General features: G+C 38.9%; 1 protein-coding gene across 1 annotated transcript in view; it reads right to left on the bottom strand.

Annotated features, from left to right (window-relative positions):
* LOC149189061 (deSI-like protein At4g17486) overlaps window positions 1–21218 on the bottom strand; it is a 43610-nt gene that overhangs the window by 8289 nt on the left and 14103 nt on the right. Inside the window, exon 2 of the mRNA XM_089411758.1 lies at window positions 18977–19235. Within this exon, the coding sequence (XP_089267884.1) occupies window positions 18977–19235 (259 nt within the window). The remainder of the gene's footprint in view (window positions 1–18976; window positions 19236–21218) is intronic.

Raw genomic sequence — 21218 nt, 5'->3', positions numbered from 1 at the left:
TCATGAACAGGGTATTGAAGGTAAAAAGAAAATTTTCAGAAATAACTCTCACATATATATTGAGAATTTAATGTTCAAGCTGATCATTTTTATAAAGATGAATTATCCTTGCAGGAAGGAACTCTCTCAGAAAAAGAGTAATAGAAAATGAGCTAGATCACTGAATAAGTGAAAGCCTGGATAGGGTCGAGCCACAACTGATCTCAAAGTTAGATACTCACAGTGACTGCTTTACACAAAAAGTGAACATTAGCATACTCTAGTCATAAAATGACTTTATTACATAATAAACCATACATCCTAACACCATGCTGCATTGCATCTAAACTAGATCTATTCTTGTCTTCAAAGTGCAGGCTTATTAAAATGCATAGAATGTAATCACCATTGTCGGCATCCAATGGATCTGCAATAGTGGCTACATTCAACACGTACGGTTTGTCTTCCAGTTTTCCCTTTAGAACATCATTAGTTTGAAATCTACATTTCCAATTTGTGTGACCCAATTTCTTGCCATAGTAGCATTCCATCTTCCCCTTGTCTTTAGTTGATCTGCTATGATTGTTTCTTGAGTATAATGTCATCTCAGTTTGAGAATCACCTTTAGTCTCTCCAACAATGCTTCTCTTTTCTTTAGCTAAGAGTACTAAAATCATGTCTTTAAAAGTTCGACAAAACATGTTAGTGATCCCTCAATCATCTCTAGTCTATGCCTTCACACTCGCACAGATTTCATGACTTTCAAACTGTTATGGATATAATTTATATAAAAATGTACAAAATAATAAACATAAATAATGATTAATTAACTAGTAGTTAATAATGAAAAGGCATGTCTCTAAGGGCATGACCATATGTGAAAAGGTACCTGCCTAGGGTATGTAAGCAAGCCCTCACTCTCATTTGTACCATCATTCCCATTCAGACATTTTAATATATATTCTTGTATCTTCAAAGGAGATCTTCATATTCCAAGTCTTCTGAAGTATTTAACTTTTGAGTATACGAACTTTGTTTGCTACATTGGTATCAGAGCCAGGTTCGATCCTCTAGCTGCTCAACCGTTGCATAGAGCCAGTCTGATCCGGCCTTTGGACATCAACTTTCCGCCAACTTTGTTGTCATTGTGATTGAAGTGTTTTGCTATATTGTTTCTAGAGATTCTCCATTTCACTGAAGGCCCTTGACCATTTAAAAAATAAAAGGAAAAATAAAAGAATAATATAGATTATATATTAGATTAAAAAAAAAAAGTATTAAAAAAAGTCAAGAGAAAAAGAAAAATTAAAAGATAAAAATAAAAATAAAAAAGGAAATTAGAAAAAAAGAGTCAAAAAATGAGAAACATAAAATATATAAAAAAAGACAAATAAAAACAAGTCTTTATATATTAAAAAATAATAATAAAAATCCTAAAATTAAAAATTAAAAAAGTCTGCGGCAATCCAAGCCACTGCCACTCGAGCCACGGGCCATCTCCCCGTCCACTGCTCCAACAACACAGTCCTAGCTATCGTTTGCAGTTGCAGTCTAAGAAGATGCCTTAAGCCCACCTCTGTTGCATCCGCCTTAGTCCTATTGCATTTGTTGTTGCAGTCACATATTGTAACAATGGTCACTCCAGTGACCAAATCCAGCCGCCATCGTCAACCACTCCTAGTAACAGAGTTGTCGCATGTGCAGCAACCATACGTCGTCGTCATTCGTATGGTCAACAACATCGTTATTCCATACACATACCAATCTACACGAAAATTCTTTAATGGATCTTTGGTAAGGAACTTCATCCACCTTGACATCATTCTGACCAACTCAAGATTGTGTATCATGCGCTAGGTTGTTTTTCATTGTTAAAGTCAAGCACGACTGGTCTTTACCCCGAAGCACAAACAACAAGCTACCAAAACCAAGAATTCCTTCCACGACGCAGATGCTACCACAGACTGGCCACCTGTTCCACCGCAGCCACAGATCCCCCATCCATCGCCTTCCACCTCTATTACAAAAATCAGTGTGCCACACCAATGCATACTGACGTGACCGTACATTTCATATTTAAGTTACTGTCGCCAAATTAAATTTAATGACAAGGTTATCTCATTTAACTATCGTACAGTCCTCGTTTCAAAGCACAAATTACTAAGTACAATTAATTAAAAGGTCTCTCAATCTTATAAAAAAAAGGTCATATTCAAATGTTTAAAATATATGTATATATATTAAAGTTGTAAAAAAAAGGGGGGAAAGGGTAATCTAAATTACAAGGAATTAAAGGTGCACAAGTAGATACATATTATGAAAGGGAATTATAAAAATAAATAAATAAAGTCAAGAAAAGTGAAGTATTGTTTGACATAAAAATATCGACATGCAAAATGGAATCTATTAATGACAAAAAAGAATGGATTCTAATTTGGAAATAAAGGAAAGAAGACGATAGATAGTGCTAGATAGAAGGAGGCGATGGGTACCCACGCACCTGCATCTTCACCGAACAAGGAGCACGGCTAGGGTTTCATTGTCTGCAATGAATTAACATGACCCATTGATTTGTGATGTCGTCCTCACCGTTACGGTTGGATGCTTTTCGTTTTCGTTGTCACCTGTTGCCTTCCGCTGTCGTCGGGTTTGCTGCAGGATGTCGGATATGGAGCTCGAGGAGGTGGACTACTCTGTCGACCCTAACCCCTATGCTACTATCTGGCGAAGCCCTAACCCTACATCGGATTCTACACCCCTTGGTTATCAGCACCTGTCTGTTCCACTTATCTCCGTTACGCCCCCCTCTGTTTCTTTCCTTGGTCCATCCACTTCCGGCCTCCCCTTCGCCGCTCTATCCATCGACTCCCCGGATCTCGACTACCCTCCCCTCTCGTCGGCAACCCTCCACCTACATGTCGTCATCTCCCCCTTTTGAACCATCGCCATCTGGGAATTTGGTACACCCGACTCCTTTCGAGCTTCCCTCCACTGCAAGTTTCGATTCTGCGACCAGACTCGACCTGCCTTCGTCCTCTCCATCCACTTCCGAACTCCCCTTCGCCGCTCTATCCATCGACTCCCTGAATCTCGACTGCCCTCCCCTCTCCCCGACAACCCTCCACCTGCTTACCTCCTGCACGTCGTCATCTCCCCCTTTTGAGTCATCGCCATCCGGGAAGTTGGTACACCCAACTCCTTTCGAGCTTCCCTCCACTACAGATTTTAATTTTGCGACCGAACTCGACCCGCCTTCGTCCTCTCCACTCACCCCTCCTGCTGCGGCATCAAGCTCCTCATCCTCCCCCTCCAGCTTCTTTGAAACCCTGGTCATCAAAGTTTGACACTCTGCTCAGCAGTCTCAACAAGAGCACCAAGGCTCTCTGGACCCCTTGCAGGATCATCCAACTGCGCCTCGATCAGGGAAACGAAAGCTCAAGTGTGTGAAGGTCACGAGCAAGGACCTGACCCTAAAATTCGGGGAAGGGATTAACATGGGGGAAGTTGTAGACACGGCAGGTCAGGTTCTTGTTGGAAGAGTTCGGGGTCGCGCCTATTCTGCTGAGAGACTCAGACTCTGGGTCAAAGAGATTTGGGGAAACATCTTCAAGGATCTCCCAGAGGTGCAAACATTGGCTCGAGGATGGTTCGCGCTCCATTTTCAGCAGGAGGAATACACAAATTGGGCACTTACCAGATATTGGCACATAGAGATGGCACCGGTCATGCTAAAGCACTGGAGTCCGCTCTTTGATCCAGAGCGGGAACAAATTGGAGCTAGACCACTTTGGGTCAGGTTGCCTGGTCTTCCCCTGCACTTTTGGTCCGAAGATATATTCATTTGCATAGGCAATGCACTCGGCACCTATCTGGACTACAACAAATCATACATCAGATCCGAAAACTAGTCTTTGGCCCACATACTGGTCTACTTGGATACTAGAGAAGGGTTGGAGGAAAAAATCACACTGCAATGGAAGAATTTCACCAGGATTCAAATCCTGGACTATGGAGTGTCGTTCAGATGTCGTAGGTGCCATAAGGTTGGGCACCTCTACAAGGAATGTCCTTTGGTTTGTAAGGCTACCCCCCAACCAAAGAAGCAGAGGACGTTGCCGCAAGGGCGCCAACATCTACTGCTGACCAGACTCCACCGGCAAATGCTCCTCTGTCAAAGAAGGGAGTATCAACTCAGATGCCATCCTCGAGTACTCCCCGCCGATGACAAGATCAAGGGCTGCAACAACGACTACTCGATCTTCGGGTACACCTCCTCTCCCTTGCTCTGTTACTGCATCTTCTTATTCATGCTCTGCACAGCATTTGCATTCTGCATCTGCATCTATTCCGGATTATATCCCTAACACCATCCCTTGTTCCCTCGTCTCCCATCTTCCGGTTAACTCTACTACTCCACCTTCTATCCCAGACCTGGAGCGCTCTCCCCCTCATGTTGCTCCTTCTATCATCTCTGGACACTCTCACCCTTATAACCTTCGTTCCCGCTCATCTCACCCACCTGAGACATTTGTGAACTCCGAGTTGGGCCTGATCTCCCCTTCCTGCGCTTCCAAATCCTCCAGGGGGCGAAAATCTCATATGTCAAAGGCCATTCTACAAGCTAGGGTGGAAGTGGCTTCTGGCAGACAATCTACTCTCGACTGGGTACTTCGAGCACAGACTACCCTGCCATAGTCTCCCCCATGAAGTGGCTTTCCTTTAACTGTAGAGGTCTGGCTAGCCCTCCCAAAAAACTAGCCCTCGGACGATTATTTGAATCTGAGCCTGTTGATATTATATTTCTGCAAGAAACCCTTGGGTTGGCTGATCAAATTATTCCTGTGCTTCACTCGTTGAAACCGGGCTGGACTTTCCAGTCCCTTGATGTCATGGGGAGATCGAGTGGGCTAGCCCTAGGTATTAATCCTCGCACTATACACCTTAAGGCCTCCTGGGGTGGCGCCGGATTTATCGGCATGGACATTTTTTCCTCAGATCAGGGCATGGATCTCAAGATTGTCAATATATATGGCCCTTTGTCATAATAGAGAGGCTTTTTGGAAACACCTCCTAAATCTCTCCATTATCAACTCTAATAATACCATCTTGGGAGGAGACTTGAACTTCTCCATTGGCTTTGGGGAATCATGGGGAAGTAATGCATAGGTGGATTCCTTATCTGACATTATGGAGCAGCTCCTTGAACAACATCACTTGATTGATATCCCTATGGTAAAACCTCAGCCCACTTGGCGCAATCGAAGAATTGGGAGGTTGCTCTGGCCAAGCACTTGGATCGCTTCCTCATAAAGGATCCACTGCTGAGAGGACTATCTCTTTACAGACAATGGGTTGGTTCTAGAGGTATATCAGACCATTCCCCCATCTTCATGGAGCTCTCCGACCCCTTCCAGAAGCCAAGAGCACCCTACAAATTCAATTCCACCTGGCTAAAGGACCCCTCATATATTCACCTGGTCAACAATTACTGGCTTTCTCATCCACCATCCTCGGGGAGAACCATTGCGAAGGGTTTTTGTGACAACCTTCTTGAAATCAAGCGATTATCTATTAATTGGGCCAAGGACAAAAGAGACTAGGATGAACTGTCCCTCCGAACCATCGAGCATACTTTGGCCAATCTTTTGGACGATCAGGGACGAGGATTCACATCTGTGGAGGCAAAGTCCCACCTTATTGACTTGGAGGCACAGCGATCCAAGATTTTAAAAGAGAGGGAAGAAACCTGGCGCCTCCAAAGTCGGGCTATTTGGTTACAAGCCGGTGATGAGAATACAAATTTTTTCCACAACTATGCAAAGGGAAGGAAAGTCAGCAACACTATCTGGCACATGCCTAAGGAGGACGGTAGTCTTGCAAATTCATTTAATCAGCTAGCTCATCTGGGTAACTCTCACTTCCAAAAACTATTCAAGGCTCCTCATGGTGCCACTCTTGCTGATATTGTTCGAATAATGGGACATTTCCCTCGGTTTTTCAACCCGGATGAGACTGAGGAGCTCACCTCCCCTGTTACAATGGGTGAATTGGAAAGTACTTTAAAATGGTTCAAAAAAGATAAGAGTCCAGGGCCTAATGGATGGACTATTGAGTTTTATCTTGCCTTTCATGAAACTATTGGTCAGGATCTTCTAAAAGTGGTGGAGGAATGCAGGACATCTGGGCGCATGTATGAGGCTATAAATTCCACTTTCATTGCCCTTATCCCCAAATCTGACTCCCCTTCGTCGTTCAACGACTTCCGACCCATTTCTCTTTGTAACTGTCTTTACAAGATCATCACCAAGATCATAGCCAACTGCCTCAAACCCATCCTATCCAGTCACATCTCCCTTGAACAATTTGCTTTCCTTCATAACAGACAAATCCATGAGGCTATTGGCTCTGCGCAAGAATCCCTGCATTCCATGAAAACTAAAAAACTCAAGGGTGCCATTCTCAAAATTGATCTCGCTAAAGCTTTCGACCAGGTCATCTAGCTCTATATTAAAATGATCCTCACCCACCTGGGCTTTCCTCTTCCCTTCATTGATTGGATTATGTGTTGCATCACCTCGGCCTCCTTCAGTGTCCTGATCAATGGCTCTGCATCATACTTCTTTCACGTTGAACGTGGACTTAGACAAGGTTGTCCACTCTCCCCTCTCCTCTTTCTGATTGTTATGGAAGGCCTCAACAGACTCATTGCATCTGCCAAGCAGGATGGGTGATTACAGGGACTCAAAATATTTGATCAATGTATACTCACTCATCTACTCTTCGTAGATGATGTGTTCATCTTCCTTAATGGAGGTATACGGGACACTTCCACCTTTTTTAATATACTTCTGATCTTCGCCAAGGCCACAGGTATGGAAGCAAACCATTTAAAATCCACTATTACTCTCTCAGATTGTACTCCTCACGAAGCACGGGTTGCACAGCAAAAATTTCCTTTTCAAAGCCACCACCTGGAGGATGGACTCAAATATTTGGCCTTCTGGATCAAACCACATTGCTACAAGATTGCCGACTAGATTTGGCTTGGAACCATAGATTTCTCTCCAGGGTTGGTCGATTAGCACTTATTAAATCGGTCTTGGAGGCTACACCTGTTTACTAGATGTCTCTGGCTTGGATTCCTAAAGGAATCTTATCCCGGATACAAAGGATATGTTGCAGATTCCTTTGGAATGGTTATAAGGAGGGTAAGCCTTTTGCCTGGGTGGGGTGGAATCATATTGCTATACCAAAGAAATGGGGTGGTTGGGGTCTGAAGGACTTATCCTCCTTCGCACAAGCACTTGCTGCCAAGATGGGTTGGATTATCCTCACCTCTAATAGCCTCTGGACTGATGTTATCTATCATAAATATATCTGGCCCCATCAGCTTATGGATTGGATACATTTGCCCACTTGGCAACGAACTGAGATATCCGATTTTACACACTATGCCTACTATCAGAAATGGACTAGCATGGAGAATCAATGAAGGCTCATCTGTTCGCATTGGCTTGGACCCCTGGTCGGGCTGTGGAAATGTTTCGATTACCTCCAAACCTTATTCATATCCTCAACTACAGGAACATTAATGTGATTGCTCAGGTTGTTGATCTGAAGAATAGTACTATCTTTGCTCAAGCTTCGTTATCAGCGGAGCAATTAGGCATACTCGCGCAATGGCAGCCTGACTGGGAAGGATATATTGCTGCCCTGATTGAATCTCACGTCTGTATCAAAGAAGGGGCTGATGAGCTCATCTGGACCCCTGCAAAACATGGCACATACTCCCCGAAGGCGGGCTATCCCATTATTCACTCTATGCACAGACCGCTTGTCCTCTTGGACTGGTGGGGAAAGATATGGAAGCTCAAAGCACCTCCGAGAACGAAGCTCTTCATGTGGAATGTTATTCGAAACAAGACTCCTACTGGAAACAACTTAATGCATCGATCTTTCCACGGCCCTACCTGGTGCGTGCTCTGTCAGCAGGCAGAGGAAACAAATGAACACTTATTCCTATCTTGCCCAATGGTAGCTCACCTTTGGAATCAAGTCCTAGATGCGATATCTCTTACTATCAGATGGCATGGACAATCTGTAACAGATGCTTGGGATCTCTGGCGTGCTGCAAGTCGGGATACAAAAGTACATTACCTACCCCTTCTTATATGCTGGTCCATTTGGTTGACAAGGAATGGGATCATTTTTAGAGACAAATTGGCTAGATGGCCTTACACCATTGCAAAAATCATTGCTGCATATCATGAAATACCTGAAGATGATCATACACCTGTGGGTCGGGTAGTTACACCTGAAACCATTGATCATTCTATTCCCTGGGCCTTTTTTGATGGCGCAGCACAAGCACAGGGATGTGGTGGGGGAATCTTATTTCATATAACTTTAAACCACCATTTCAAAATACAAATGGGGTTAGGAGTGGGAACAAACAATTTTGCAGAACTGATCTCCCTCAGACGTCTCCTACACTTTGCACTGGCACATGCATGCAATCATATTCAGATTTTCGGTGACTCAAAAATCATCATCAATTGGTTCAATAACATTTCTACATGTCATGTGCACTCACTCAGGAACATACTGGATGAAATCATGATCTTAAAAGCTCAATTTAATTCTGTTTCATGTCCTCATATTTACATGGAACGTAACTCAATTGCTGACCAACTTTCCAAGGAGGGTACGGCACATCCCAGAGGCCTATGGTTAATACAGGAGCAGCTTGGAGAGGAACAATACCAGTACTATCATCGGCCCTATATTGATAGGGCATATCCGAGGGCAGTCAGGCCCTAAGTTATTTTGCAATTTTCAGCAGTGTTTATTACAGCTACTTGTTGATGTAATGTATATATTTTTCTTCCTGCTTTTGGACTTATCAATATACCCTGTGTGGTAATATATGTACAGAACTATACATTTGCATGGTTTCAGCCATCAGTTTTTCGATATTTACTTGAAGGCGATGGCCAGCACACTGCATATGCCATAGGCATCTACTACATGTAATTTTTCAAATTAATGAAAAGTTACGATTTTTCCTCGAGGAAAAAAAGAAAGGAAGATTATCCTATAAAGATATTCTTGTAGAATATAGATTATTCACATTAAAGGGTTGTATCCAAGGGAAAGAGAATAGTATCGCTATTAGTACAAGCGCCGAGAATAATTACATCAATATTAATTTGGCAAATCAACTATTAGTTCTAGAGCCAAATATAGACGAATCAAAAGGTATTTTTGGCGAAAAAGAGTATGAAATTAATGATTTACAAGAAACAGTTGATCATGAATAGATATCTCAATTCTGTGTCGTAACTATGCTTAACAAAGAGGTTGACATAATTCTCAATCGACCTTGGTTCCAAAAAATTAGGTATGTTCATGTTAAACACAGAGAAACAAAAAAAAATCTTAATGTTCCCTTACAAGAAGAAGATGGTCACATTCCAAGACATAACAACAAAATCAGAACTGATAATGCCTTCATCAAAAGGCCTTAAGGATATTTCAAAATTAGTATATCAAGAGAATCCAAAATAAGTATCAAAGACACAGAAAGAGCTTGAAGAAGTCATATCCAACAAAAACAAGGGAAATTCATGTTTGAAAGAACATAATCAGAAACTACTTGCAAAAGTCAAAAAATGTAAAACTAAGAAGCACAATTTAGAACAAAATAAGGAAATTTCTGAAAAGAAACTCAACAAAACTCTATCAAAAAAAGAAACTCAAGGATATTTACTTGAAGGCGATGGCCAGCACACTGCATATGCCATAGGCATCTACTACATGTAATTTTTCAAATTAATGAAAAGTTACGATTTTTCCTCGAGGAAAAAAAGAAAGGAAGATTATCCTATAAAGATATTCTTGTAGAATATAGATTATTCACATTAAAGGGTTGTATCCAAGGGAAAGAGAATAGTATCGCTATTAGTACAAGCGCCGAGAATAATTACATCAATATTAATTTGGCAAATCAACTATTAGTTCTAGAGCCAAATATAGACGAATCAAAAGGTATTTTTAGCGAAAAAGAGTATGAAATTAATGATTTACAAAAGACAGTTGATCATGAATACATATCTCAATTCTGTGTCGTAACTATGCTTAACAAAGAGGTTGACATAATTCTCAATCGACCTTGGTTCCAAAAAATTAGGTATGTTCATGTTTAACACAAAGAAACAAAAAAAATCTTAATGTTCCCTTACAAGAAGAAGATGGTCACATTCCAAGACATAACAACAAAATCAGAACTAATAATGCCTTCATCAAAAGGCCTTAAGGATATTTCAAAATTAGTATTTCAAGAGAATCCAAAATAAGTATCAAAGACACAGAAAGAGCTTGAAGAAGTCATATCCAACAAAAACAAAGGAAATTCATGTTTGAAGGAACATAATCAGAAACTACTTGCAAAAGTCAAAAAATGTAAAACTAAGAAGCACAATTTAGAACAAAAAAAGGAAATTTCTGAAAAGAAACTCAACAAAACTCTATCAAAAAAAGAAGAGGAAAATTTATGCTTAAAGAACCTTAACCAAAGGTTATTAGAACAAATCAAGTGTTTAAAAGATGAGAAGCTTGAATACCAAAATAAATTTGACTCAGAAATAAGGAACTCTTACGTCTCAGAAACCATAATCAAAGTCTACTCACTCAAATTAGGAAACTTGAGAATGATAAGAAATCATTGAAAAACAAATTAGAAGAACTTATCACGAAAGAAGTGTCGAATGTCTTCAGTTCAAGTTGAAGAAAGAGGAACAAATACTTATCCTGACAACATCACAACTCAAGAAGTTCAGATGTTGAAAATTCCAAGTAAAGATTCTATAACCAACTCAACTACATCAATACCTAAAGTAAGTCTGGAAATTACCACACGTGTTAAAGGAAGGTCAAACAAGAAGAACTACTTATCTACATCCGAATCACAATAATAGACACTTCAATCAATCTACGAATCTATATCACTTAGAACATAAATTCCGAAGAACACTGAAGTTTGCAAAATTCAATCTAGTGATAACAATTCATAACAAGTTTCTAGTAACTGCAAGACTCCACAGAGGATTGATCTAGGATGGTCAGATCCCTTCTCAGTTCAACAATTTTACTTATCGCTCAAAGGATCCTATCATCATGTATCAGCAAAGATGACAACTAGAAGAACTACAAAAAATACAAATAGATTACAAGAAAAAGAAGTAGATGATACACCTTGTCAGCAATAAGCTTTGAGGACAAAGCTTTTTGAAGAGAAAGGCAATATTATGGATATAATTTTTATAAAAATAATAAAAATGTACACAATAATAAACATAAATAATGATTAATTAACTAGTAGTTAATAATGAAGAAGCATGTCTCTAAGGACATGACCATACGTGAAAAGGTATATAAGCAGGCCCTCACTCTCATTTGTATCATCATTCTCATTCATACATTTTAATATATATTCTTGTATCTTCAATGGAGATCTTCATATTCCAAGTCTTCTGGAGTATTTAACATTTGAGTATATGAACTTTGTTTGTTACACAAACTGTGATAGTAGCAAGAGTGAAAACCTTGTCTTTCAAAGGCTTGAGACCCTTAATACAGCTTCAATAATGGCAACATTCAACATGTGGTTTGTCTTTGAGTTTTCCCTTGAGAACATCCTTAAGCTTGAATCTACAATTCCAGGTTGTGAGGATTAGATATTTCCTTGGCAACTAACCATTATATTTGATTCAACAATATATTCTTTGATGCACACTTTCAACAATTAGAACACAGTGATTGAACGGAACTAGTTATTCCAAATAAACCAACTTCAGTCAATAAAATCAATGCAACTTCAATTAAACCACACCACAACATTCAAACAATTTTGTGTCCTGTTAAAAGCCAATTTTCAAACCCTAAGCTTGACAGAACAATATATCGTTCAGCCCCAAATTATGTCCAGTAAAACAGTGAAACTCTGTCCCTTAATACTTGTGCAATTCGTAACAAACTTCAGTACCGCAACGACCATAAACTAAATTCTACAGATCTGAGATCAGTTCAAAAACCCTAACCAGAATTTCATTGATAAGAATGCTACAAGAATTTTTGTAAATCCAAAGTCAATCTAGGTAGACACTTCAGCTCCTCCCTTGGCTAGGATCCGCTACCACCAAAGTCACAATCCCTACCTTTTTCGCCAATGCTCTGCGTGTCGTCAACTATAGGGGATCTGATCCTACAAATATGCCACTACAGAGTTGTAATGATGGTATGTCCACAAAAACAAGTTTGAATAGCACAAATTACTATAATCTAGCTCGGGAATCAATCACAGAGACTCTAGAATCAATCACCACAATAGAGATCCGCAAATCAATCATAGAGACTCTATATTGTGCCACAAGAAGTCTACAATCCAATCTGAACTTAACCACAAAATTCGTCTTTTCTCCAGCCAGGAATCCTTGTCTTGTTAAACGGGAAGCTTCGTTTCCCTTTTCTGCTTAGTTCCAAGGCTTGACTCCCATTCAAAATGCGTCTACTTCAGAGAACTTATCCCTTTGCAACATAAAACTCATTGCCTCATGGCAAAAAATTGATCAATCACCACAAGAACTCGCTCAGATAGAAGCCTAGTGCCAAAACAAAGATTAAACCTCCTAGAATTCGCTGACCAAAACAAAGATTAATCTTCAGAGAATTTGCTACCCAAATAGGAATCTTGTGCCAAAACAGAGATAAGAGAAGGATGTCAACTAGGGTGGAATCTTTCACCACCAAAATTGACAAGAAGAAAAGAGGTCTTAAAACCCTCAGAGCTAATGCTCAAGAAACAAATGAGATGATCCACACTTGATGATCCAAAATGAATTCAACCCTCTTATATTTAAATATTCCTAAAGGGTCTCTTCTTAATTAATTGAGTAAATTTTACTCCAAATCCCAATTTTAGGTTTCTTTGCCCAGTTGCCCCAAAACTCGACCAAAATTGGATATTTTGGGGTTTTCCCCTTTATTGAGGACTATAGCCTACGAGGATCGATAGGCTATTTCGTCCTTCATTCATCCTCAATTCATAGAGGACATTACATAGTAACATTCCATTCCCCCTTGTCTTTAGTTGATCGGTTATGGTTATTTCTTGAGTATAATGTCATCGTAGGTCGAGAATCACTTTTGGTCTCTCTTACAATGGTTCTCTTTTCTTTAGCTAAGAGAAGTTCGAACTGAAATCATGTCTTCTAGAGTTCAACAAAATATGTTGGTGATCCCCAATCTATCTCTATTGGCAACAATCTCTATTTCTTCATACTCACACAAACATCATGGCTTTTCCAAACGGAGAAAGCCGCAAGAGTGTGAACCTTGTCTTTCAAAGGCCTAAGACACGTGATATAGCTTTAGACTCCTAGACTCTTCCCTTCTTTAATATCATATTACAAAATGAGCTAAATCACTAAATATAGAAAGCCTAAATAGGGTTGGTTGAGTCGCATAACTGAGCCCAAAGGAAGATACTCACACTAATACAATATGATATTATCAATGAATAATGGGTGCATCTATCGCAGAGGAGTTTACATCCTTATATATCATTGTTCACTAAGTAAATCATTTCCAGAGATGAACTTGTTTTGAAATCTATCCAATCTCTTTACTAATAGAAAGATAAATGCTTGCATAGGACAAGCTCATTGTTCCTTTAGGTTTGGCTTGTATAGAAGGATATACGCTTTTATAGAAAGGTCATGCACTAGACCAAGACTAACAACATTAAGTCTTAATAAAGGTCATGAGGAGAGAATGGCATCTGAAGGATTGGGTAAGCATTTGAGACAAATACTCCTTGAGGATTTGGAATCCAAGATAGGAAGTAGTCTGGTGACCAACGCTCTTTGAGGATCTCGCACGTGTGATGATGATGATAGAGCCCTAAGAGATGCTACCATAGTAGTTGATGATGGACACTTCTCCCTAGTTGAGAGGAAGCTCCTCTCTAGTTGAGAGGGAGTGACAGATATGGTTCTATGTTTTATGTGCCATGCACTAGACCAGGACTAACAACAGTAAGTCTTAGTGAAGGCCATGAGGAGAGAATGGCGTCTGGAGGATTGGGTAAGCATTTGAGACAAATACACTCCTTGAGGATTTGGAATCCAAGATAGGAAGTAGTCTGGTGACCGACACTCTTTGAGGATTGGGAATCCAAGACATACCTTGTGAACATCTGGATGAGGTATGTGCCTTCAGAGGCAGTGTGGTGTCCCATGTAAAGCCTCCCAACATTGTGCTCCGATCTATTGAGAGATAGAACTTGTTAGTCAAGGCCTTGCTATATTGACAATGTTGGTTGTATATTTATCATAATGTTGATGCTTAAGATGGCTTACCAATCCAACTCTTCTTATGAGAATAATTCAATGAAAGTGTTGTCCTTGTACCTGTGGTCAGTTATGAATACCTCCCTAGTTAAGAGGGAGCGTTGAAATGTAGCTAATATCGGTCTTCATAACTGTATATGCCATGACTTGATGTAATTAATGTACTAGTCAAAAGAAAAAGAAAAAGAAATTAGTTACAAAAGAAAATTATTTATTGTAAAATGGGTTTCTTGCCCATGGTTGTTTGTCCTAGGTCAAAGCACCCATTGTGTGCTCTAGGGATCTATTGAGTCAAGTCATGATGTCTTCCATTGTGTGCTCTAGGGGTCTGTTGAGTCAAGTCATGATGTCTTAGCCCTTGGAGAGTTCATGTATTAAGAAGGAAAAATTATTATTGTAATATAATGAGTCTGGAAGCCTTCAAGCGATGGGGTCGGCCAGCCTCCTCAAGTTGGCCTAGAAAGGCCTAATCCGCCCTCAAAAGAAAACTTTATAAAGAGGAGCTCTCTCCCACTTGAAGAGACACATACATCGAATGATTGTTTATCCAAGCAAAAGAAAAGAAGTCTAATCCAACGAGGAGGAAGAGCGAAATTGTTTGGAGGTCAGCGAAGACGTAAGGGAAGCGAATTTATGTTCTGACATCCTTATCTACTCACATGTGCGAGTTTGCTGGAGGACCTAGGGTTTCCTCAATCCAGAATTTGCAGAGATATTGTTTGAGGTTTGGCTGGCTCATCTCTTGGAAGGTTTGGTCTTGGGTCTAGGTCTTGGAAGTCTTCATTGAATTGAGTCTATAAGAAGAGATTTTTATGGGTTTTCCTCTCCAGGGGAGGTTTTGGCCCTTGCCTACATCTAGGGTTCTTGTGTTTGCATTGTGATCTTCTTACTGGCATTTGTCTTGATGATGATCAGAACTAGATAATGATGAAAATGTCCTAATATAATTCATAAGACAATGTCAAGGATTAAAAGAGAAATCAAGTTAATAAATACTCTAACTCTCTGCCCTAGATTTCTCAACAACAAGAGTTGAACATTGACATCAAAGCGTACATCTATAAGTAGTTTGTGAAGGTCACTTGGATCAACCATCAAGGTGGATTACGTCCAAAGATGGCCTTCTATGCTAAGCAATTCATGGTTATGAGATAGTAACTTATTTTTATTATTCAAACTCCTTATATATCTTGCCACTAGATGCACCCTCTTTAGATACCCCTAGGCTAGTTTAGTATTGGGTCTCATAGATTATGAGACAAACCACCAGATTAGCCACTCAAAAAGGATCTGCCAGTTGTGCCATCTCCAAGAGGTAGAGATTGAGCACCCTCTTTTGTTGCCCAGTTTATTACGAGCTTCAAGGATAGTTCCACTGACTTTTCCGCAAGATAAACATTTGGCCTTATATATGCATGAGGCTCTTAATATTAGTACTTCTTCCCTTCAATCACTTCATCAAGGCACCAAACAGTGAATGGAGACAAAGGATTCTAGATCAGTGAAGATACAGGGCTCTATTCCCTTCTCAATGAGATCCTAGAGGCACCCCCATACTAGACCTCATTCAAACAGACAACACAGTTGCTAGTCCGATTCTTCTAAAGCTTAATGATGAGACCTTCCTTACAAACAACCACACATTATTCACTCCAACTCCTCCCCTAGTTAATATTATGGACAAACATCTATGCTAAGCTTTCTCCATTCAACCTTGAACGTTTGGAAAGAAAGCTTTAGCAATCCAAGATTGCCTCTTACAGCTAGTATCATGGGCCAATGAGCCTCTCATCTTGGCCATCCTTCTCATGGCCAACCTCTTCATTCTCTCGAGTTGGCCATCTAGGGTTTTATATTAGAATGTTCTTTCACTTCTTGATTTATGTATTATATAGTAGCCACTTTAGCGCTCCCTCTTTGAACAAACATCATTGTACCTAAAACAATCCCACTAACCTACTTTTGTGGTCACCGTTAGACATTAATACATTTACCTTTATCTATCTTATCTAAGTCATATAAATGAATGCATATATTTTTCATGCATTGATATATATATATATAGTCAAAGACAAAAAAATCAACATCATAATTTTTTGCAACGTCAAACCTCAAACAAAAATCAGCCCAAAAAAATCATGGGATTTGGAAAACAATCAACACATCCCAATTTTTTTTAAATCAGCAGAAGTCGAGAAAATATCAACAAAAATGGAAAAAAAACACCAATCCAAATTTAACCCTCTTAAAGCGTCAAAATTTTGGTTTCCTTTTACTCAATTCTCTTTAGAGCTATTGAGGAATGAGAGAAAGGTGTTTACCATCATCAACAGCCAAGCCCACCATTGTTCCTATCGCCATTGAAGTTTTCTAAGTTTTCATATTCTCAAATCCCAAGTATTTCTTCAAATGCCACCCACCTAACTAGTTTTTTCATAGACTTAAGCATTGTAAGGCTTTCGTAGTAGTGCATGTTCCTTGCCTCAAATTATCATTTTATGCATTGTAAGGCTTTCGTAGTGCATGTTCCTTGCCTCAAATTATCATTTTTTATGGCTCATAGAACCACCAACTCAGCTTCCATGAGGACCAATTATAAAGCAACATGCATCTGAGCATTACAAAGAACAATTCATTTTTCCAATCAATGTGGTGATGTTATTGCTATTGCTGGCCTAGGGTATAAGTGCCATACCTACGTGTCGCAGTAGCCACTACTTCAAGGAGAAAAGAATGACATCAACATAGATAGAAGGAAATAAAGAAGTCATGGGAAGCCATCAGATGCATGTTAATATCTGATGATAATGGTAGAAAAGACTATGGTATGCACTTTATCACTAAGGCAGCATGGTTTCATGTTTAGAAAAAGTTGAAAACTCCAAGAAATAATCTATAACAAAATGGATGAGGCATTTGAGTGATTATAATCAGCAAAAATGAAAGCAATCAAGTAAGCTTCAACAAAATCTGGAACTAAAGGGACAGGCATGATAGCAAGGGGGGAATATGGCATGAAAATAATGACCGCAAAACATATCTACTTGATTAGGCAAACTTAATGTGACTGCACTTTCTGTTTTTGAATGAAACAAAGAAAGTCAAATTAGATGAAAATGACAACATTATACTTTGTTTTCTGAATCCAAAACCTTTTTCATTTAGGTTATTTCATTTTAGAACAAAAGACCTTGAAAAAGAACTTCAAATGTGCATCTTACATTTCAGCAATGAACAATACAGAATACATCAAATGCATACAGCACTGATCCAAGATGTGATTTATACAGACTATCTCTTTTTATCACCATAGTGGTCTTGGTACCAATCTCAAGAGAGCATCTTTACTAAAAACGGCAATTCTGGCTAAAATCTGCACTGCTATAACTCATTTAAAAGCTGTAATCTCACCCAAATGAAAGGGAGTAACATCCTTATTTAATGTTGCATGGCATCCCTATCTTCATTGAAATATATATAATTTTGTTAATCTATTGTTCCATATACCTTTGCCAGGCTATCTGAACATCCATCCATCCAAAGAAGTGACCCCTTTAAATTAAAAGGGGCAATAAGAGAATATCATACTTGGAACCCATTTCCAAAATACACTGGCAACCCTGCACTCCCAACACACGTGTATAACAGTCTGTTTTGTGATAAATCACATGACAACAATCTATTAGGCCTGAGTAGTGGAGCCAGCCTTTAAGTGTTAGACTGCTGTTGAGCACCAACCATTCAAGCACTCTAGTCTAAAAGGAGTGGTATTTCCAGATGTCTTGACACATCTTAAACCATCTGTCTTTATTGTCTTAAATAGCATGCCTTTATTAAGTTGAACTGCAATTGGGTGATTTGGTCAGAAACCATCAGACCTTGTAATTGGGTTCTTTAGTTCTCAGAGCTTCTCATAGGATCATTTCCAATCATTGTAAAACAATCCCTGGACATCCAGGTTCATGTTAAACAGACAAGAACCAGAAATGATTTTATAAAGTTCTGTTAAGATGTGATTGTCCCGCAGACTATGCTTTCCTTTGCAATATTTTGTTGTAAAACAAAAAGAGCTAGTTAATCAGGGCCACTCAATGGTATTTAGGATCACCTGGATATATTAATCCTAAACAATAAGCATAACAAGTACTAACCATAACCATCTAATGTTTTCGCTCACACTTATTTGGCTTTGCAGATATGGAAGCCTAAAGACTCAATACAATACAAGAATAAATCATATGTTTCACTGTGAAGCTAATATTTATTTATCACTTGGAAACCACTAAATTAGCTGTAACGATACTCTTTAAACTCCGGTCAATATCCAAAATCTGCAAAGAAAAACAAAAGGGTATCACCCAGATGATGCTACAGAAATTATTTTACAAGTTACAGACAATTCTGGCATCTCCTACTTGAGGCTAAAATATGTTTTCTTTGTATTAAAGAAGATTAAAGCAGATCTAACTGAGACAACATGTAATGGAGCTATCTGTGTTCTATTTGCAATAGTTTAATTGATTGGCCATATGTTTATCATATGTACATGCATCTCAACAGAATGTCCAGAAAGAAAATAAAGACCTTACCTGGAAGTTTCTGTACTCCAAGTCTTTCACATAATGAATCACAGAAATGGTTACAGTTCTTTGACAACAAATCATAGGCATAGCCAGGCCACTCCCTGCTAAGTTCTTTCAAAGTCTGATTCACCTTAGTAGCAGAAAGATGGGTGTGGCCAAGTAATATGCTTTCGCGATAAGTATACATAGGATTCTGTTTAGGAGGACAGCTGAAAACCCCAGTTCCATTCTCACAGAATCCAAAGGACCATTCCTCACCATAAACCTACAAATGAAAAAAAAAAATTATAAGGCACTCTGTTCTGAAAAAATAAAAATCATACCTAAAAAATGATATTGATACACTAAATTGGCTTTTCCCAACAAATATTCAAAATAATAATTCTTTAAACCTCAGTTAGCATATAATCAGAATTATTCATTTACAAAAATCCAGTAAAATACTATACAACTATCATTTCTTTATAGAGACACAGTACAAAAGAGCTTTTTAAAATCATACCATTTCTACTGACGCAATACTCCAAATCAATCCACTAATTACAATGATAATCCACAAATGCTTCCTCCTGTTACCCCCTGGTTATGGTTCTGCTTGAAAAGATCTAACCTACACCTATCTAGAGAGCAACAAAATATTGTTCTTCAGCCAAACAGCAAGCAATCAATTCAAACTAATAATTATGATTTAAACTACAAGCTCAAAACATTTATCAATAGATCCTAGCTGAAGGTGTTGACCCTCTATATCAAGCATGGCCTTTATAAACTCATTTGACCTAAGAAAATAGGTTTTATCAAAAATCGCATTTTACCGGAGTTATGGTTCTGCTTGACAAGATCTAACCTACACCTATCTAGAGAGCAAAAAATATTGTTCTTAATCGAAACAACAAACAATCAATTCAAAATAATAATTATGATTTAAGCCACAAGATCAAGTCATTTATCAATAGATCCTAGCTGAAGGTGTTGACCCTCTATATCAAGCATATTTTTTGTCAAATCATTCAACCTAAGAAAACAGGTTTTATCAGAAATCGCACTTTACCCTGTGTTACACTTCAGGATAACTATCCCTAGAAACACACTCATTCAGGTGTGATGTAACTATTTGGATGAGCTCTCCTGCTCATTTCTTCTGATTCAAGCCTATTCTTCCAGTCCCTCCATCAAATAGATATGCCAATCTGTGTCTCAAGAGCTTCTGCTATGGTATATCAGCTCCTATGCCTTACACCTCAAACGTTATGAGCACTTGAAGATGGTACGCATGATCTTTACTTTAGTTGATAATAGATATATATGCTCCCTTGGCTGTGGATATTCTGCTTAGACATGGTGAAGATGATTTCTTTATCAAGTTGTGAACATAAACAAACTCAGGGTATGATCTAATACCACATCTTAACAATAAAGATTTTATCATTTTGTTTCGTGCACCATGGGTAGACATAATTGTCCTTAGATAAGTATCACCAAAACTTGGGTGAAGTTGTACTACAGGAGATCTAGTTGGGTTATATCTAATACTTCCCATCTTTCCCCTTTAACTCCCATTCAATCTCATAAAAAGATATTAATCCTACTCCTGTTTGACTCATCACATGTCATCCAACAGGGTCTGATCAAGCAAATTGAGAAATAATCTACGGCAAAGTTAAATAAAGGCAAAAATTTTAAAAATGGCTAGAGGTGAAGAACAAGTAAAATGAAAAAATAAAAAGTGCATATCTAAAGACAAAGACCTTGATCAAAGAAAACATACACAAGGGGAAGTAAATAATGTGTTGAAGTGGTAACTCTAAGAAAAGCTCCCTCTAAAGAAGACTTAAGATTCCTAGCTTTAGAAGGCTAGTTGGACTAGTGAATAGACCTTAACATTATCGTATATGACTTTGCAGGTCAATTCATGAAGTCCCTTTCCCTTTCCATAAGTTATTACTTCATCATTTTTACATATCTCTAACCAAGTGACCTAGATAATACTTCTAAACTTAGGAATTAGCATATGTAATAAGGGTAAAGTTGTCCCACCATGGTAATATTAGCATATTAGCATATATTATGATGTTGCTATAAGTCATTACTTATTGTATGTTGCCTAATAACTTATTTTGAGACTTGATTTATCATTATAGGTCGAAGCCCTCACATTGGCGCCTGTGCACCATGCCTTGGGATCCATGACATTACCTCAAGATCCCTGTACTTGCATTAGGATCCATGCACTTGTATTCAACCATGT

The sequence above is a fragment of the Pinus tabuliformis genome, chromosome 3_1 (assembly GCF_031772625.1).
Source record: "Pinus tabuliformis cultivar Carrire ecotype Pingquan chromosome 3_1, CPIR1, whole genome shotgun sequence".
NCBI lineage: Eukaryota > Viridiplantae > Streptophyta > Pinopsida > Pinales > Pinaceae > Pinus > Pinus tabuliformis.
Note: the sequence above shows the minus strand (reverse complement) of the source record. Positions and strands in the feature narration are given on the sequence as shown.